At 63.0% G+C, this 19,519-nt stretch overlaps 2 protein-coding genes across 3 annotated transcripts; one reads left to right on the top strand and one right to left on the bottom strand.

The window, feature by feature from the left end:
- Positions 1-367: 367 nt before the first annotated feature.
- Positions 368-2,768, top strand: CCDC188 (coiled-coil domain containing 188; the record flags this gene model as incomplete). Its single annotated transcript, XM_080650120.1, has 9 exons — positions 368-892; positions 1,086-1,193; positions 1,352-1,456; positions 1,589-1,645; positions 1,735-1,794; positions 1,916-1,980; positions 2,167-2,215; positions 2,445-2,494; positions 2,582-2,768. The coding sequence occupies 9 exons, from the start codon at positions 368-370 to the stop codon at positions 2,766-2,768; spliced, it is 1,206 nt and encodes a 401-aa protein (XP_080506246.1).
- Positions 2,769-4,016: 1,248 nt separating this feature from the next.
- Positions 4,017-18,938, bottom strand: ZDHHC8 (zDHHC palmitoyltransferase 8). Of its 2 annotated transcripts, none has more exons than XM_080649797.1 (11): positions 18,708-18,938; positions 11,785-11,906; positions 11,453-11,610; positions 11,187-11,359; positions 10,895-10,997; positions 10,438-10,529; positions 10,130-10,271; positions 9,817-9,937; positions 9,635-9,744; positions 7,107-8,107; positions 4,017-4,277 (listed from the first exon to the last, which is right to left on the bottom strand). In XM_080649797.1, the coding sequence occupies exons 1-11, from the start codon at positions 18,809-18,811 to the stop codon at positions 4,052-4,054; spliced, it is 2,352 nt and encodes a 783-aa protein (XP_080505923.1). In that variant the 5' UTR covers positions 18,812-18,938; the 3' UTR covers positions 4,017-4,051. The 2 variants fall into 2 exon arrangements, with proteins under 2 accessions (XP_080505923.1, XP_080505922.1); XM_080649796.1 differs by lacking the exon at positions 4,017-4,277 and adding an exon at positions 4,876-6,107.
- Between the last annotated feature and the right edge of the window lie 581 nt (positions 18,939-19,519).

The following is a 19,519-nucleotide window of genomic DNA, read 5'->3' as shown; positions in this document are numbered from 1 at the left end:
TGTTTGATTTTGTTTTAACCATGTGTCTGCGTTATGTTCTACGTTTTAAGAAAATAGCCAAGGTGGGTGGGTGGGTGGGTGGGTGGGTGGGGTGGGTAGGTGGGTGGTGGGTGGGGTGAGGATGCAGAAGGGGTGACTAGAGGTGGACATGTCAGGGACAGGGATATGTGGTGGGAGGGGCCTTGCCAGCCAGGCTCCGGCCACCGCCCCGCCCATTATGACCTCCCTAGTTGTGTCCAGGCCTTTGTGACAAATGCCCTAAGGCGGACCTGTGAGCTGTGACACCTGGAGGGCCCTCAGTCAGAGGGTGGTAGGTCTGGCCAGGCCAGAGCCTGGAGCTGGGGTCAGGAAGGGGTCATAGGGAAGTATGGAGGGACCGAAAACCCTGGGACCCTATGGCCACTCCCACCCCCAATGCTCCCAACCCTCAACTTCAAGCAGCCACGGAGGATGCCTCGAGCCACCCTGCCAGGGGTTTGTGAGGTGGCCCTGCCTGGTGCCTCTCAGCTCCACTCACTCAGTGGAGTCTTCCGGAACTTTCCCAGCCCCGGGGGCAGGGGGCGGCGTAGGCAGTGAAGGACCTGGGGGCTTTATCGCAAGTGAAGAGGGAGAGATGCAGAGACAGAGACCACGAGACCCAGAAGGGGCGAGGCAAGGACCGATGGAGGCAGGGCCGGAGTGGGGCTGGTCCCTGCACTCAGGAAGGGAGCAGGGGTCATCCAGGCAGGGGGGAGCCCCCAGCTCAGGGCCCAGATCCTTCCCGTGCCAGCACCTGTCACCGGGGGCAGGGACCCCAGCCCCACCCAGGCCAGCCTCCTCCCAGCTCCAAAGCAGGCCCCTGGGGCCTGCAGAACAGTCCTTCCTACAGTTGGAGCAGGAGAACCAGAAGCTGGTGAGTGAGGCGCCAGCCAGGGCCGCGGGGCTGGCCCCAGGCTTGGCACCTGTCTGTGCAGTGAGCTCACAGCTGTTCCTGGACCTCCTACGCCCCATGCCCTGAAGCCCCTGCCCCAGCCCTGGCTGCCTCAGTCTCCTGCCCAAGAAATAGCTGTGATGGGCAGCCCCATCTCTCTGCCTCCCACCCCCAGAAAAGACAGAACCAGGACCTGCGAGAGCAGCTGGGGGCCCTTCTGGGACCAGGGCAGCAGTTCCTGCCCCTGTGCCCGGAGCACTCGAGTTGCACTGCCCTGACCTGGGTAAGTACATGGCAGGAGCAAGGATCCAGCAGGACTTAGGCTACTGTCAGGACCGACCCTGAGACTCCACGCACCACACCCTCCACTCCGGATCCCAAGTAGGCCCTGACCACAGAGGCTGCCCACAACCTTGAGGCTGACCCAAGGCTCTTCCGCAGCCCCGTGAGCAGGCTGGCACCAGGCCCCTGGAGGACAGGGCACCTTTGCAGCTGCTGCGGCGGGAGCTGTGCCGGGGCGAGGAGTCCTTCGTGCAGCAGTCCCAGGTGGGCACCTGGAGCGGGCCCGGGGGGGGGCGGGGGAAGCGGGACCTTCGTGCAGCAGTCCCAGGTGGGTGGAGGAGGAAGAAGCTGCCCACCGATGGCCCTGCCCATGCCCATCCTGTGCTCCTCCCCCAGAATGAGCTGCAGCAGATCCGACTGTCCTTTGAGAGGAAGAAGATGGCCATTACCGAGGTGCCCACCTGGCCAGGGTGGGAGGGGTGCTAGGGGACCCACGTGGTAGGGCACATCCTTGGGGCCTGACCTAGCCTTCCCCCCGCCAGGTGTGGGATGGTGTGGCCGAGGTACACATGGCCCTGAACAACCAGGCCACAGGGCTCCAGGTAGGTCCCCGAAGAGCAATACCTAGAGGATGGGGGAGGCAGGAAATGAGTGGGTGAGGGGAGGGGTGAGGCAGGGCGAAGGGTCAGGGGTGGAGGACTCTTGACCCCCTCTGTCCCCTAGAACCTCAAGAAGGATATCCGGGGTGTGCTAGACCAGATGGAAGACATTCAGCTGGAGATTCTGGGGTGATGTGTGTGGTCAGGGGCTGGTGGGGAGTGGGCGTGGCTAACTGAGCTGGGATGGTGCAGGTGTCCTGTTCAGGATGGGAAGAACCAATCCCCAACCCCTCCCCAGTTCCGTGGCACCAGACCAGGGCTGGTGCCAGGCTGGTGTAGGGAGTGCCCGTGGCCCTGACTGTACGCCTCCCCCAGGGATCGCGCCCAGTGCCGCACCCAGGCAAGGAAGGACCTGTGCATAACAGTAAGCCCCCACCCCTCCCAATTTCCCACCCAGAAGGCACTAACTGGGGAGGGGAGAGGTGGGCTGCCGTGGAAGAGGCCTCAGGGTGGGAGCCCCACCAGGAGCCACGTGGTCAGATTCACCGGGGAGACGTGGCTTCAGGTGCCCATCCTGGGCATGGGGAGCAGAAACACACAGCACCCAGATCCCACAGGGAAGGGCAGGCTCTGACTAGCTGCTCCCCCCACAGAAGGCGCTGCCACAGCTGGGATGCTCCGAGGGCTTCAGAGGCCAGCTCTGGTAGGTGGTGCATGAGTGTGTGGGCAGAGTCCAGCCCCCCGGGGCTGCCTACGGGTGCCCCTGCCCCCTGACCACCGCCGCCCGCAGGCTGCTGGCCCTGAGGCTGCTGCTGGGCGCCCTGCTGGCCTGCACCGCCGCCTACGTGTACGTGGTGGACCCCACACCCTTCGAGGGGCTGGTGCCGCCCCTGCTGAGCCGCGCTGCCGTCTGGAAGCTCCGGGCCCTGCTGAGCCCATTCCTGCGCCTCGAGGTGGACGACTTCCTGCCCTTCTAGGCTGGAGGCCCAGAGGCCCCAGTGCGGAGGAGGCCAGGCGGCCAGCACGGCCCCGGGTGCCCAGCAGCCGAGCCAGCCCCTGCCCACAGCACTGCCGTGCACACCGTCCTGCCAGGAGCCTCGGAGAAGGGTGGCGGCGGGGTCTGTCCTGAGGGCTGGGCCTGCGGCTGGACATACAGTGGTGACACACACAGCGTCTGAGCTTGTCTCCATGGAGATGGGGGGAACCTGACTGCATCCTGAAGCTAATCTTAAAATGGGGGTCCCTCAGGGTGGCACCCCACCTCGGCCTTCATGCCCCACCTGCCTGCTGGATGGCAGCCCCTCCACAGCAAGCCCCCAGTCTGCCCTGGCACCAAGAGGGCCCTGAGCAGAGGGTGTGACCAGGAGGGTCTCCACTGAGTGAGGACTGGGCATCCCCAGGCCTCCACCCTCATCGGGGGTCGGGTTCTCAGCCTGAACCTCATACCTCTCACATAACTTCAGTCCCTGTCCAGTAGACTCCCCCATGCTCCCCACACCCACCTGGCCACCACCGCCCGCCCCACTCCTGTGCCCTCCTCAACCCAGGATCCCTGTCCAGTCCAGCCTCCTGGCACTGCCCAAGCTCAGAGGACAGGGGAGCCAGTTGGTGGACAGAGCTGTGAGGTAAACACCAAACATTTTATTTAGGGCATTGAATTGGGGCAGGGAATACCTTCTAGAACAACAGGAGCTCTGCGGCTTGCTCACCCCCAAGGGGGAGAGGCAGAGCTGTTGCTGAAGCAGGGAAAGGGGCCGAGCGCCCAAGTGTCCACCTCAGAGCGGAGGAGTGGAGACCGCGGGCAGGGCCTGGGCAGAGCGGGCTCCCTGGGCTGGGCGGCTGGGCTCCTCCTGCCCGGGCAGGGCCTGGACGGCTCGGCAGGCTGGTGGATCCAGGACATTAAGGCATCTGCACTGGGTTCAGGGAGGGGCGAGTGCAGTGACCTGCAGGGCAACCTGAGACCCCTACCCCAGCCTTACACAGAGGCCTGGGCTTCCTGGGGAGGAAGTGGCGTCTAAAGTGCTTGGTCAAGCAGGGAGGTCAGGTGATGGCGTGACACCCTAGGAAAGCCGTGCTGGTCCCAGCAGCTCCAGGGCCCCCACCTGGGGTGTTGGACCCCCTGCAGCAGATGGGAACTTCCTGAGGTGGGCGGGCACATGGTCACGGACCCCGGTGGGCGGGGAGTCAGTCAAGGTTTGGCCCTTCAGCCCACACCCCCAGGGTCCGTGGCAGCCTGGCCTCCCAACTATCCCACAGATGCCTACTTGCTGTCCCGCTCAGGCCCCGAGAGGCTGGGGAAAAGGCTGGAGGCAGCCATGTGCAGGCGGCACACAGCTCCTCGGGGAAGCACCCCAGCAGCTGGGCTCCAGGGGACCTGCAGCAGTGGGCGGTCCTCAGGGAAGCCAAGGTGGCACAGGTGCAGGCCGGGGGGCACCCTGGACAGGCCACGACGCCCCCATCCATGGCTATAAGTGCCGATCCGCCCCCTGCGGGCCGCAGCGTCCCATAAGAGAGAAGCAGAAAGGTGGAGGTCAGCGTGAGGCTGACCAGTGCAGGGGTCCAAGGTCTGGGGTACCCCCCACAGGGGGCCAACCCCCTGCCTCCCCATCTCTGCCCAGCTGTGAGTCCTGAAAAGCTGTGCGTTCCCGATGTCCCCCGCCCCCACATTTAACAGGCAGAGGTGGAGGGCCCAGTAAATGCAGCTGCAGGTCATGGCAACAGCCACCACAGGGTCCCCAGCCAGCGGGTGGCCCCGTATACACCCCTCCTCCATCTGCTGCGAGCCCTTGGGTTCCTGGGGGGCCCCGGGGGCAGCTGCAGCCCCAGTCTTTCTCCAAAAGCCCTGTTACTGCCAGGAATGACGCAGACCCAGGGGAGCCGCACGCTCATCAGCCAAAGACCTGTGGGCCAGCCCCCACCTCCCAGGCTTCCAACTCCGCTTAAGTCAGCAGAAATGCCCACACGGAACATCCGATCCCATACTGCCGGCCTCCACCTCTCCCGGAGCCTGGACGGCTCTCCCCCCACCCCAGAGCCCCTGAGTATCAGCAACAGCCCTGGCCTTGCTCAAGGAAAGGATCAAAATGACTCTTTTTCTTTTTTTAATAAAATTATAGATATATAGATGTAGATATAAAAACATAAAACAGACACAACGCAAGCAAACGCTGCTGTGTGCTTACTCTCAGGTCCCTGGCGCCAGGCAGAGCTCTGACCCCCTCCCCATGTGCTTCCCACGCAGATGCCGGGGCTCTGGCGCCCCAACTCTGCATGCCTTGGGGTAGGGAATCTCATTTGGCAGGGAAGGGACTCCTGGTCTCAGAGGCCCTTGTCGCAGCGTCCAGCCTGTGCCTGCTCCCACCTGACCCCGGTGCCACCACAAGAGCATAAAGCAGAGGTTAAGGCTTCAATGACAGCGAGTTTCCCGGCAGTGGGGCAGCGGGGCCCCGAGCTTTAACACATGGGGCGTGGCATGGCAGCTCAGCGCATAGACACAGGGACACGCCCACCCGCTGGGCGAGACGGGACACATGGAGCCAGGACCCCACCCACAGCTGGCAGTCTGTCCGTCTGTCCATCCACCTGTCTGTCAAAACCCAGAGGAGCCCTGGAGTTGGATGGCTGTGGGCCAAGGGCTGGCCTCCCCGCAGAAGAAGCGGCCTCACCACACTAGAAGTTTCCAGTGGGTCCCTGAAAGGCAGCAGGTTAGGGTCAGCCAGGCGGTGGGCCCTCAGTCCGGAGGGTGGCCAGGGACCCAGGCCCCGCTGTCCGTTTCTGAGCCACAGTGACCCTTCTATAAAGGGACTGGGTGGGGGCTGGCCTGGTGACAGCCGCAGGGACATGGGTGCAGTCCACACAGATGCAGTCCGTGACCCTCAAGGCCCAGCCTACGGGAGCAAGGGCACCAACACAGATCCTGTAGCTGGTGGCCCTGGGCCCGGCCGCACCCTGGTGAGCAGATAAGTGGATGGACAGGTAGAGAACGAGGGACAGACTCGTGGAGGCGTGGTTCTCTCTCCTGCTGATGCGTCCACACCTGCTGGGCCTCCTCCTCTGTCAGGGCAGAGAAGTCGGGGGGGTGGGGGGCAGCCGCTGGGGGGTCCTGGTCCCCGTGGTGCCACAGTGGATGGGTGGCTGTCACTCCTCACACGGAGATCTCGTACGTGGTCCCACCCACGCCAGACACCTTCTTAACGAGTGTGTGCCGGGCAGGGCTGGTGGAGGGCCCTGGGGGGCCGGTGGCAGGTCCCAGGCGGGCCAGGCCCGGGGACTGCCCGTTAAGCTTACTTGGGGGGTTCTTCAGCTGAGGGTGGTCCCTGCATCAAAGCAAACACATACATGCAGACACATGGTGAACAAGGGACCGACCATGGCAGGACAGAGGCCAGTGAGGCCACAGGACGGATGATGCAGACGAAGCCCTGGGTAGCCATGCCTCTGAGCTCAGAAGGTGCCACCCAGAAAACAAGTGGCCACACCGAGCCTATAGGGGGAGGACTGTGCTGTCACAGGACGGACAGACGTCAGAATAGCTATCACCCCCCCAGGGCCCTTAGTCTTCCTACTGGCAAGACCACACGCATGGGGCGGCCAGGGGGACACCACCAGCCAAGCCCCTGGTTCTGCCGGTCCTGGTGCCCTGAGCTGGGGAGCCCAGTGATGCCTGTGCGGCCCCTTCCCTGTTGCCTCCTGGGAAAATGAGGGGCTGCCCTCCTGCCCCAAAGCCTGCCCAGCAATGACCTCGCTGCCCAGTCATGAGGGCAGGAGGCCCTCCCTCCTTCAGCTGCCATCCCTGCCTCTGCAGCTGCCACCTGCTGGACCTGTTACACCCACAACGAGACTCCCTGCCCTGGCCTGTGCTCAAGGCGGTGGGTAATGCCCTGAAGATGCTGCTATGTCCCGTGGGGGCATGGGCCAGCCTGCCCTTCTGGGCCCAGGTCTCTATCTCTGAGCAGGGAGCTGTGTGCCTACCCTCCTTCCAGGAGCTGTGTGCTGCAGGGTGCTGTGCCCCAGACTCAGCCTCCTGAACAGGGACAGTAGCACCATCTCCTGAGGAAGAAGGCCTGGGGGACTCCAGGCACAGGTCTGTGCTAGCTTGGGGGAAATGTGGAGCTTTAGGCTAAGGTGCAAATCGTACCACACCCTGGGACATGCCAGGGTATCCTTGGAGGGGCACAACCCCTCAGGCAGGGAAGGTCCACCCCACAGGTGGCCTCAGGCCTTCTGGACAACCCACACTTGCTCATCCAAGAGGTCCCACCGACAGCCAGACACCTGCCCCCTGCCAGGAAGCCTGCCGAGTCCCCAGCACCCACCTCTGCACAGCCAGTGAGGGCGGTGGTTCCGGGAGGTCCGAGTGGATGAAGGCAACGGCTTTGGGGCCCATGTAGGAGGGCGAGCGGGGAGTGCTGGGCGGGGAGGGTGGGCCCTGGCGCAGGGGAGACCTGTGGGAGCCACTCCCTGGCCGGGGTCCCGGGGCGTTGTTGTTGACCAGGTCTGCCTGCAAGGAGGAGGAGGAGGTCCTCGGCGCCCGGCTCACTGCGCTCGACAATGAGGACATCGATGTCTGCAGTGCGGGGTTGCGGGCGCCTCCGAAGCCGGGTCCGGCCACCAGGTCGTCTCTAGAGCCGTAGCGCAGCACAGGGCCTCGGGGGCCCTCAGACAGCACGCTGGCCTGCTGCAGGCTGTAGGAGCTGGGTGCGTCGTAGACGCCCGAGTCGCCAAAGAGTGAGTCGGCCTGAGAGCGCAGCAGCCGCTCCCGCTCCTCCCTATCCTTGCGCTCCTGGATGGACGCCATGATGGTCCTGGACAGGTTGTCGTAGCGCACAGGCGAGGGCTCCCTGGGCCGGGGGCCCAACACGGGGCTGAAGCTGCGGGGTGGGGGCCGTGGTGGGTCACCCGCAGCCCCAGGGTGCAGGTAGGGCGAGCGGTAGCTGGCCACGCTGGCGGAGGGGTGGGCGGGGCACGCATGGCCACCGGGCGAGGCGGGGTTAAGCAGGCTGTCATAGGACAGGCTGCCATTACGGTTGGGCAGCGCGTGGGGGGCAAAGATGCTGCGATGGGGCGTTGGGGGCCCACCCTCAGAGCGCAGGGGCTGGAGGGCCATGTGGTCCCCACCCCGCCGGCTTGCCGCCTTGAGGCTCAGGGATCGCAAGGCCCCAGAGAAGGTGTCAGCAGCGCTGAGCGGTGGGGAAGGCGAGTAGGTGGTGTGCAGACCACCAGGGGTGTAGTCAGGGAGGTCCAGGCTGGGCTCAGAAGTAAAGTCCAGGCTGTGGATGCTGTCCTCCCCCAGAGTCAGGGAGTCAGGGCCTGAGACCTGCAGGGAGAGAGGGTGCACACCTGCCATTGCCCACCCGCCACGCCCCACCTGGTCACCGGATGCTCTGTGCCCACATGGAGGCTGCAAACTTAGTGATATCAAGGTGGTGGCAGGTGCAACCGACAAGCTGTCCCAGAAGCTCACCATCCCCTGGCCACACCGCCTGCTCCTTGTCCACCAGAGAAGGAAGTGGGGGGCAGGGTGAAGCAGAGCAGCAGCCCCAGGTGGTATCTCCCAGGGAAGGGTGTGCACACTGCTCCAGCGCATATTCCCGGGGGGGTGGGGGGAGGGAATGTACAGGGACAGCCTCAGCAGCTGGACCTTGAGGAGACGTCACAACCACACAGGGACCAGGGCCCTCTCTTGGGCACTCCACCTCTGAGTGTTGGGGCACAATAGGGCCACAACTGGCCACTATAGACACCCAGGGCAGTGTCCTTGCAGCCCACCCAGCTCAGGGGACAGCCACACCGACAGGGTCTTAGTGATTCGAGGCTCAGGCTGGGGACAAGAACCTGCAAAACCTCAAAGCACAGAGCCCAGCTGGCGTGTCTCAGTGGTGGAGCATCGACCTATGAACCTATGAACCAGAAGGTAGGGGTTCGGTTCCCGGTCAGGGCACAATGCCTGGGTTGCAGGCTCAACCCCCAGGAGGGAGCGTGCAGAAGGCAGCCGATCAATGATTCTCTCTCATCATTGATGTTTCTAGCTCTCTCTCCCTTTCCTTCCCTCTCTGAAATCAATAAAAACATACATATATTTTTTTAAAAAAACACAGAAGGGGCATGGGTGGAGACAAATGTGGCCTCCGAGGCCAGCCTCAGGGGGACACTCCCAGGCCCTCTGTAAGAGCCAAGGCAATCCCAAGAAGGAGGTGCCCTGGATGAGGGCCTCTAAAGCCCACCCCTACCCCCAAGCAGGGCCACTGCACACTGGCCAGAGAGGCTCGGAGTCATTGCCGAGACCAGTGGGCCCCGAGAAGAGGGGCTTCCTGAGTGGGTGTGTGGGGGGGGTGGCGGTGCTGGTCGAGGTGTGCTGGTCCAGCCACAGGGCTGCCTCTCAATGGCTGTGAAGGAGGGCGGCCAGCCTGGGAACGCTTGGGGAATTCCTGGGAATTCCTGGCAGTCCAGGGCTGCCGATGGCTCCACAGTGAGCACAGAATGCTTATACTTGGGCAAATAATGTGCTTCCTCAAACAATCGCAGATTTTTCTGAAGCCTTCCCGTGGGCCTTCCGGAGTGACTAATGGTGCAATTCCTGGCATCCTGGCACATACTGCTCCTGGGGGCAGCCGCCTACCATGCCAGCAGGCAGTGCCGGCCAAGGGAGTAGGGCCAGGACCGCCTGTGCCAGCCCCTCCCAGGACACCCTGCTCCGCTCCCATCCACTGGCCCTAGCTGGGATCTCTGCAAAGTGGGATCCTGCTAACACCGTCCATGCCCCCAGCAGGGACTCCCAGGGGGTGAGGCCTCTGGGGGTGGGGTCGCCGGGGCAGGGCCTCAGGGTAGGGCCGGGTTTCCTCACCTGTTCGCCTGGTCCACAGAAAGGCGCTTTGGGACCCGTGGGAAAGGCAGGCCGGAACTTGTACATGGCAGGTGTCGGGGGGCTGGTCCTCTGTGCCGACAGGGCGCTCTCTGGGGAAATGGATCACAATCAGGCTGGGGTCCATCCATGCCCCTCCCCTCGTGTGGCTAGCCCCACCTCACCAGCACTGCCTGGGCGTGGGGTCTGCCGGTCACCGCCAAATGTGCCAGCCTCCGACTTGGGGGGCAGTGGCGGCCCCAGGTCCAGTGGCTTCTCATCCAGCCGGTCCAGGCTGCCCTTGGACTGGGAGGGGGCATGGTCAGTGGTGGGTAGAGTGTGGGCCAGGGCTTTTCTGGGGCCCTGGGACGTAGATCCTTCCCCGGAATCTGCCCAATTCCTCCGCCTTCCATTCTTCTAGGCCCCTCCAACCTAGCTGCTTCGCGCCGCCAAGGGTCTGACCTTCACCCCATCTCCTACCCACCCTAGGGCCCCCACCTTGCTTCGGCCCAGGCCAGCCTTCAGCCCATTGTCACTAAGCTTGACCTTGAGCGGAGGAGCTCGATCCAGGAGTTCAGGCCGAAGGAAGGGTGGCTTCAGGCGAGCAGCAAGCGGCAGCCGGGGCGGCTCCACCACATACCTGCACCGGACAAGAGGGGCAGTGGCGAGGCCGACCCAGTCTGAATGTATACCGAGGGCAGGGCCAACCCCACCTGCCAAGGGCAGAAGTAGACCAGGCTTAGGGTCTGCAGCTGCCCACCCTGAGCCCGGGCAGAGGCCCCCTCGACACCCCACCCAGGCCTCACCGGGGAGCCAGGGGGCTGCACAGCACGTGCTCCACGTTCCCATAGCAGCCTCGGGTGAAAGGATTCACGCCCCCACGAAACTTCCCCGTCACCTGTGGACAAGGGACCCTTCAGCCAGCGTGGCTACCCAGGGCCCAGCCCACCGTGGGCAGAGGGACAGCTGGGGCTCCTCCTGGGTTGGTCAGGGTCAGCCCAGTGGCAGCCCCACCCAGGTCACCCCAGCTTGTCCCTGCAGGGAGCTGTGGAACTTCCGGGCCCCAAGTCACTGGTGGCTGCAGTGGCAGAGCTCCACCCACCTGAGTATGCTGGACCAGAGCCTCCCCCACCTACACGGGCCACCTGAGTGAGTGCCCCTGCAGCCTTGCCCCGACCCCCCAGGGTCCCAGGGCAGCCTTGACCCTCTCAGCATCGGGGACCCCCATCCCTGTCACAGCATGGCCCCACCCAGGGTCTGCACCTGCTCGTTGGTAGTGCGCCCCCGAGTGACCAGCACCACGTGGAAGCCAGTGAGGCCGATGACAGGGATGAAGAAGAGGCCGGCCACACACATGACAGCCATGCTGGCCCGTTAAGGCCAACGGCCAAGGGCGAAGACACAGAGCAGGTGCCTGTGGACAAACTTCCCACCCACCCAGAAAGGGCAGCCCACCCCCAGGGGTTCCCAGGCAGCTGACCCACCCCCGAGTCTCCGTTTCCCCTGAGAAATGTGCCCCCAGCCCACGCTGCCTCTGTGGTCGGGCCAAGGATACGTGATGGTGGTGTGGGCAGCTCCCAGCCCCTCGGCGTGGTTCAGCACGTAGACCAGGCCGAAGGCGACGACGCCCACCATGTGGGCGCTGAGTGACAGCAGGAACAGGAAGAAGTAGCGGTAGTTGCGGCGCCCGATGCAGTTGTTGACCCAGGGGCAGTGGTGGTCAAAGTCCTGGGCAGGAGCAGCACGTCAGGGTGAACAGTGGGCGGGGGGGGGGGGAGGGACACGGTAGGAGGGGAATGGATGGGATGGCGGGGCGGTCACCTCTACGCAGTTGTCGCAGACGCTGCAGTGGGAGCAGCGCGGTGGGCGGTAGAAGTGGCAGGTGGCACACCACTTCATACGGACCTGGATGCCCCGCACATCCACGTTCTTGTACAGCGGGGCCCGGAAGTCGTCCTCCTTATCCTCGTCCTCATCCGCTGTGGGCCAGAGCCAAGGGTGGTGGCAGGAAAGTGACTTCCCTGGCAGGAGGGCCCCTCCCCTGTCTCTGCCAGCCCACCCGTCAGGAATCCCCTACCAAAGACTCTCCCCGTGTCAGCCACTCACACTCTAGTGAAAGAGAGCAGATGACCTGCCCCAGCACAAAGTCCTACCTCGGGGGAAGACGCCAGGGTCCATGAAGGTGGCCATGCTGAAGTTGGCCAGGACGAAGAGGAAGATGATGCCATTGTAGACGGGAACGGCTGGGGACACAGCACGTGTCAACCACGGGCACCTGTGTGGCACAGCAGGGCAGGGCTGGGTCTGGGAGTGTGGCACGCGGGTGAGGAGGGGACTTGGGGGCAGAGAAATAAGGTATGTACATGCACATACAGGCCTTCAAGGCCACTGTCGATGCTCAGCATGGCAGTCAGGAAGGCCATGCTGCTGTGGGTCCTGGCAGACCCCTGCCCACCTGCCTGCTGCTCCTTTGCTCAACCATAGGGCTATGCACACTGTGCATGGTGCACGGACCCTGTGTGCCAACTCTAACCCCAGCAAGCCCCCTGGTAGCTGTTGGGAACTCACAGTTGAGAAAAATGAGGTTCAAAGAGGCCCATGGGCCTGGGGTGGCACGACTTAGGAGGGGTGACCAGAGCCCACCCATGTCCTCCCACCACACCCAGCATCTTTCCCAGGCTCCCCGGAGGGAAATGAGCCCTTTCTGTCCATGCACCATGACTGACAGAGGCCAGTGACCCACCAGGTAGCTCAGGCCACCTCCATCCTCACCTAGACCTGTCCCAGCCCAGCGGGGCCCCTAAGCATGGAGATCCTCGGGTGTGAGGAGCCACAATTCTTAACCAGTAAATGCAAAGTGGAGTTATCCCTGCTCTTCCCTGAGGGGGCGCAGTCTTAGAGTCTGGGCCACCTGGCAGTGCCTTCTTTTCAGTAGGTCACCTTCCTCTCCACATGACAATGCAGAACACTGGGAGACTCTAGAAAAGAATGACGCCCCCACCCCTTCGAAATCTTTCACCACTTGGCTCCAAGGCTGCCCCCTCTTCCAGGAAGCCTTCCCAGACTCCTGCTGCCCTGTAAGGGTCATGCATACCTCCCTGATGGGTACTCTGCCACAGACAGATCCTTCCTCAGCTCTCCTGGGACCTAACCAGAGCCCCCGCCAGTCCCTGGGCACATGGCCTCTGGCCCCTGCCCCAACTCACAGTGGGTCCCTGAGTCCCCTCACTCAGCACCCACAAAGCCCCTCTGGCCTCGGGCTCCCCATCTCTCCCATGGTCCCTGGCTGCTGTGACAAGTAGGGACATTCAGGGGGTTTGCTCCCTTCCCAGTACCGAGGCTCACTGTGAAGTCGGGGGCGGGGCACGGGGGATCCCCACAGCAGGGCTATGAGCCCTGCCTGTCACCCAGCGCATACAGGCCACACTGGCGCACCCACGCCTGATTTGGCCAGAGGCCAGCCCCGCCACCCCAGCAACCACCTCCATAGCAGCAGAACTTCGCTATTTTTAGTGGAAAGCAAGCAGCTATTTAAAGATTCCCTTCCCACAGCAGCATGCCTGGCACCCGGAGCCCGAGCTACCCCTTCCCCTTCTCCAGGACCCACCATGGAGGTGGATGCACAGCCTGAGGACGGGGTTCCCTCAGCCAGGAGGGCCTTCCTCTGCCACCCCTTTCCCAGGCGGCCCGGAGCACCCCGCAACAGACACCTTCCATACCTTCCACACTCCCCATCCCTTCATGCGGAAGCCTAGCATACAGACAGAGCTCAATGTGATCCAATCCCATTCAGCAAGACAACAGTGGGCCCCTGAGGCCTGGTCTGCCCAGCAAGGCAGGGGAGGGGGCACAGGCCCAAATGCCAGTGGGGATGGGCTTTTCAAGCATGCCTGGCCCCCATGGAGAAGTGGAGCACTGTGGACCCCAAACGGGGGGTTTGACCCAGCTCCCCATGGCACCGTCTGGGAGGGCTGGCCACATAATCTGCCAAATGGAAAATGTTCCACTTGTTTAAAAAGTATGAAGAGTTTCAAGACAGTGAAAGCATTAAAGCAAATATGGGCCCTCGTGCACCTGAACAGCCCGAGGCCAGTGGAGGCAGCCTGGTCTGGGAAAGGAAGAGGCCGAGGGAGCCCAGGATGCCCTGGGGCAGCTGAGGACGGGAGCTGTACAGACATGGGGCGCAGCAGGAAGGTGGGCCCTGAAGGCTGGACACATGGGGAGACTGGAGAGTGAGCCCCGCCCACCACGGTGTCCAGGTTTGGCTGATGAATACCCCAGACCCACTGCCTACCTGCCCTGCACACGACCACACATTCCACCCTCCAGCTGTAGGGGATGTGGGGGTGCTTCTCGCCTGTCCTTCCCATTTTACAGATAAGGAGCAGGTAGCGAAGGGCTTGACACATGCCCAAGGCCTTGGGGCAAGTCTGCGTCAGAGCTGGGATTCAAGCCATTACATAGGCTGACACCCCCGCCCCCGGGCAGCCCCCACCCCTATGCTGACCAGAGCTCCCACTGACCTGGGCAGCCTGTACTGCTTTGTCCTCCTTGAGCCTTGATGAACCCAGGCCGCATGGGCTGGACAGTGGCCCTGATTAGACGCCTGAGACTGGGGGGAGGGGTGTAGCTGGGCAGCATTGGGCCAGGTTTGGAAATCTGCACTGTGATGGGCCATTGCTTACACTGAGGTGCTGGGCAGTCTCTGTCCACTGTGGGTACCACCTACCCACTGCCTAGGCCGCACGTACCCAGGAGGGTGCGGGCCTTAGTTGGTGTTGGGTAGGCTGGTGAGGGGTGCAGGTCCTCTGACTGGGACCTGAGCCACTGCCCCTCCGCCTCCCATCTCCATCCCCCCCAGAATGACTCAGACCCAAAGATTAGGCACTCTCATGCAATCCTGTCCCCCGTCTCCCCACCCCCATCTTCCCCCAGGTGGCCTTCACCCACCAGGAAATGCCTTAAGGGGATCTCAGGCTGGGCTCACACTTAAGGGGTATGGCTCACTGGCCAATGCTGCCAAGGCCTGGAACTCAGCCACCTCGGGAAACATGTGGGCTAAGGGGGGAAAGATGAAAGAGCCCATGCAAACACATGCACAGACATATGCATGTACCCATGTGAACACACAGGGACAGATGCATGCACACGTGTGCACAGCGCACACAGACACATAAACATGCTCCATTTGAGACATACATGTGTGGGTACATAAGTGCGTGCTGAACAAGCATGCACAGAGACACATGTGCACACATAATTGTACATAAAAGACATGCATGTGTGAACATACATGAACATGTGTTCAACATGCAACAAACATACTTGTGCGCACACTGGCACACCTGCATGGATACACATACATGGCCACATAGGCACACCTGCATAAACACAGACGTATGCACTTGTGAACACACGTTTCTCCTCCCCCTGACCCCAGCCCCATCCAACCCGGGCTGGGCTGCCCCTTACTGCCCTTCCCCCTCTCCGGACTTCCCTGAGCTCTGTGGCCAGGTGAGCATAAGGATGTGTGAGGACACACAAGCTCTGGGCAGGACCTGACAGGCAGCACTGCTCAGCCCACCTTGAGTCTGTCCTAGGCTCCAGGAGGGCCCCTCTGCCCACAGGGAAGTAACCCCACTCCCACCCAGGGGATAGTGCACTGTAGGCTCGCCCTGCTGGGCAAGGGGCTGGCCTCCCCCTGCTGGCTACAGCTAAGCTTGGGGCCAGAGTGAGACCAGGGGTAGGGGCGAACGAGTTGAAGCTCTGAGCCCTCCTCTCTGACCAGCCCCTGCCTCTCCAGCGCTGGGGCCACACACCACTGCTATGAGCTCCCCCTGATGTCGAGGCCCCAGGTCCTGCCAAGGCCAACAGGGAGACACCACCCAAGGGGCGTGGGAGGTTATGCAGGGGCAACATGTGCACCAAAGTTAAGTGTGGACTGAAATGTTTAACTCGGACATTTTCATTAAAATTGGGATCGTCATTAACAGTCTGTGTTCACGCACATGGATACCCAGCACCAGAGGGTCTGTGGCCACTCTGCCCTGATCAGACCAGGAAAGGCCTCTGGCCAGGTGCACCCACCCATCTGATCCCTACAGAGAGGGAAACTGAGGCTCGGCGGGCCAGGGATACCCCAGGCCACATGCAGCAAGTCCTGGCAAGGGGCTCACACCAAGTCCCCCCTCCCCATGCAGCCCCTGCCAGCAGCTCTGTCCACCAGGATCCACCATGGTCTGGCCTGGTCCTGGGCTGGCCCTCCCACTGTCTTAGGCTGGGCCTTGCTGCCTGTCTGGGCCTCTGAGCATGGGGAGGGCTCAGCCCTACCCTGGGAATCAGCCCCGACATCCCAGAAGTCAACCCACTGGCCCCCGACATAGGCAAGATGGCCCAGCCCAGCCCCAGGCATTGGTATTCTGCCAAGCAGCCCAGCTTTCAGATCTTCACAGGGTCCCCGTCGTTCTGCAAAGTGGCTCTGGGAGGAGTAAGGGGCAGGGGCGAAAGCCCGGACCCTCCCACACACCCTCACACCTGTCCCAGCCTGGCACTGAACCCGTGTGAAGAGCTTCTGGGGCGCAGGGGGACACAACTGCACCAGGAACCTAGGAAGTCTTCCTGGAAGAGAAGGACCTCTGGGAACCTGCCCTGTGATGTGCTCCCTATTCTCAGGGGAGGGGTACTCCAACCTCCTGGCATATTTTCCATGCCACAGACTGTCCTAGCAACACTGTCCCAGCCTGAATGTACTGCTGGTCCCAGCCCCCTCAACGAGCTGGCCTTGGTCCTCCAGGCGCTGGTTCCTCACCTTACATGACACCAGGAGCTGCTGCCTGTGTGGACCTGCCCTAAAGGGGCATCTCATGTTTACTGTGTGCAGAGCGGGGGCCTGGGGCCCTCAGCATCCAGTGAAGTCCAAGGATCAAAGGCAGAGAAGACAACCCTGCGGGCCTGAGGGTGGGGAGAGGGCACAGGAAAGCTGCTCCCTCCCTGCACGTGTCTGAGTCTGGGGCAGGCCTGGGCAGAAACAGGGCAGAAGCATGGGTACTGGGGTGATCAAAGGCTAGTCCTGAGAAGGGGACCGCCTGGACCCCTGCTTGCCCGGAACTGGCATATCGTGCCAGCATTAATGGGCCAGGCCTGTCCCACAGAGCCCCTTCTCAGGAACCCAGCTACCAGGGCAGGGGCAGGCCAGGGTTCATTTGGTCCAAACAATGTGGCCTCGGGGTCGGGCTACTGGGGAGCCCTGTCCTGGGGAGGAGCAAGGCTCCCTTCACTCCACCTGGACCCCAACGAGTGCCGCTGGGTCCCCATCCTGCCCCAGGGACACACAGCCATACACAGGGCAGGATGCAGGCACCACCTGTGGTACCCCAAAGGAACCCTGCACCTCCTAGCGCGATATTCCTGAATCCAGACCCCCATCTGTGAGAACAGAGGAAGACCTGGCATGGGGCAGGGTGCAAAGGGTGCAGCAGCCTTGGAGCCCACTGCTTGGGGGTGGGTCCAGTTCACAGGACAGGGAGTAAGAGCCCTCTGAAATCACCACCTCAGGACAAGCGCGCTACAGCAAGGCCAGGTGAGCCTACAGAAAGAGACAATGGCTCTCTGGGGTGAAGTCAACTTTAATTTCTTTTTAAATGGGTTTTTTTTTTTCCTTCTGCATTTCACAAGTTCTCAATAGAGAACACGCATTACTTTGAAAGTTGGGAGGAAAAAATGCTGAAGTGCACTTAGGAAATGAGAAACTGAGATGGTCAAGCAGAGACCCCCTCAAACCCTTCACCCTGACCCCAGAGCCAGGACTGCGCTGGGCCCCACCCCTGCAGGAGACCCAGCAGGACTCGCCCCCCCCCACCCTCTTCCGGTGTCTGCTGCCCACCTGCCCCTCTCTTCTCTGCCCCACAGTCAGCAGCTTCTGAGTGACAAGAATCCGCCTGCTCACCAAAGCCAGAAATAAGCCCGTCCACACACCACACAGGCCTTTTTTAAACACGCTCTTGGCAGCCTGTGGCACCTACCCAGCTCCGGAGTCCAGGTAGAGGGCTCTCGCGCCTCCACAGACACCCAGTGCAGACTCGCCGAACACCAGGCAGCCACGCTCGCTCTTGCTAATGGGAAAGGGTGACATGCCGGCCCCTGCCCACCCTGCCTCAGATTCACTCTCTCGGGGGCTGACCTGCCTCTGAACAGAGGTCCCACTGGCTTCAGGTACCCAGGTTGCTTTGGTCACCAGAGCTGTGTCTAAGCCTGGGACAAGTGGAAGCGGGTGGTCACGGACCCACATGGCTGAAGTCTGGAGCCCCCAATCCCTCCTTGTGCCAGAGGAGACCTGCGGGCGGGGGCGGGGAGGGGGGGGCATGACTGTGGGGAGGGAGCTGCACCACTCTGATCTGTGAGCCAGCCTGTGTCTAAAGCTGCAAAAGCCCAGAGCCCTGCCTGCTTTCTGCCTCAAGGGTTCCAAAGCCCGCCATGGCCAGTGTCCCTGGGTGTGGCCTGGCCTGGGCCCTCCAGCTGTGATCACTAGGCTTTCCTGTGAAGGTCAAGGAAGGGAGGAGGGTACTGCCAGGCCAGTGTCACTGGGGGCTGTGGGGCAGGCACGTGGCAGATGGGCTAGACCACACCTACTCAGGAACAACTTGGCTCTGGCCCCTGGCCAGACAGCCAGGAGAGGGGACCTAAGACACATCCTCAGCTCCTTGCAGGAAGGGCTGGTGGCTCTGGGCAGCCCACGTCCCCTCCTGAAGCCTGTGGGGAGGGGAGGGCTGCAGCCACACCCTGGGCAGCCACTGCACACACTCTCCTGCCCAGGCCCAGTGGCTCACACCCAGGGCCTGCCTGGCACGCTCATTAGGTGTCCACTAGGCACTAGTGTCCCCACACACAGGACTCACCTTTTCCTGGTGCCCAGGATAGGCACATTCACGGCCTCAGCCCAAGGTGGGGGCTCACGTTGCCCAAACCCCTGGTGCCAACTCTGTCCTGCCCAGCCCTCTGTACCCGGTCCCTGCACCTGGTCCCTACCCCTTCTGGCCGGGCTGTGGCCCCTGCGCCCCCGGCGACGCGGCGGACTCACGTGAACACGAAGAACAGGGTGCTGGAGCCGACCAAGAGCGCGGCGGCAGTAGCCACTGGGATGTACTTGGCGGGTTTGAGGCGCGTCCCGGGGCTGCGGGGCATCCTGGGCGCCGCGCCGCCGCATCCCTCCCCGGGGCCTGACGGGCGGGGCCGGCGGGGTCGTGCCGGGGTCGGCGGGGCGGGTTGGACGCGGCGCAGGACCCGCGGCGGCAGCAGCGGCGACGGAGGAGGAAATCCCACCCCAGGGGCGGAGCGGCGGCGGCGCACTGATGTCAGTGCGCCCCTTAAGGTGGACCGGGAGGCGGGGGGCGCGGGGCGGGGAGGGGCCAAAGAACCAAGAGGACGCTCCGCCCCACCACGCCCTCTTTAGGATGCTGGCTGCAGGAGCCCACCCAAGCCGGGGACTCCCGAGCTCCCGCCCCGGGCCCTGCGCGGCGCTCAGGACCCTCAGAAAGCGGGCCTCTCCTCGCCTTGGTGCCCCAGTCTAGCGAGTGCCCGCAGCTCTCTGAAGCCACACAGCCGTAGCACACCTGCAAAGCCATGCCCACCAGCTGGACACGGTAGAGGACACCAGGCATCCTGTTTCCAGTCCGCAGGATCCTCCTGGGCCTCTGCAGACCTCTCCCTAAACACCCCAGAGCAGCGTGTCCCTGCGGGCAGGCGGATGCCCCTGCTCCATGCCATTCTCGATAGCGCCAGACCCGTCTTAACTGGAGCTCCCCCACGAGGGGGTCAGTTGTGACCCTGCACGGGCACCTAGGTTGTTTATCCCCTTCCCACCTCTCAGCCCTCGGGCCACTTGGCTGGAGG

The sequence above is a fragment of the Plecotus auritus genome (genome assembly GCF_963455305.1).
Source record: "Plecotus auritus genome assembly, chromosome: 13".
NCBI lineage: Eukaryota > Metazoa > Chordata > Mammalia > Chiroptera > Vespertilionidae > Plecotus > Plecotus auritus.
The sequence above is the reverse complement of the archived record's forward strand: the minus strand, read 5'-3'. Positions and strand labels throughout refer to the sequence as shown.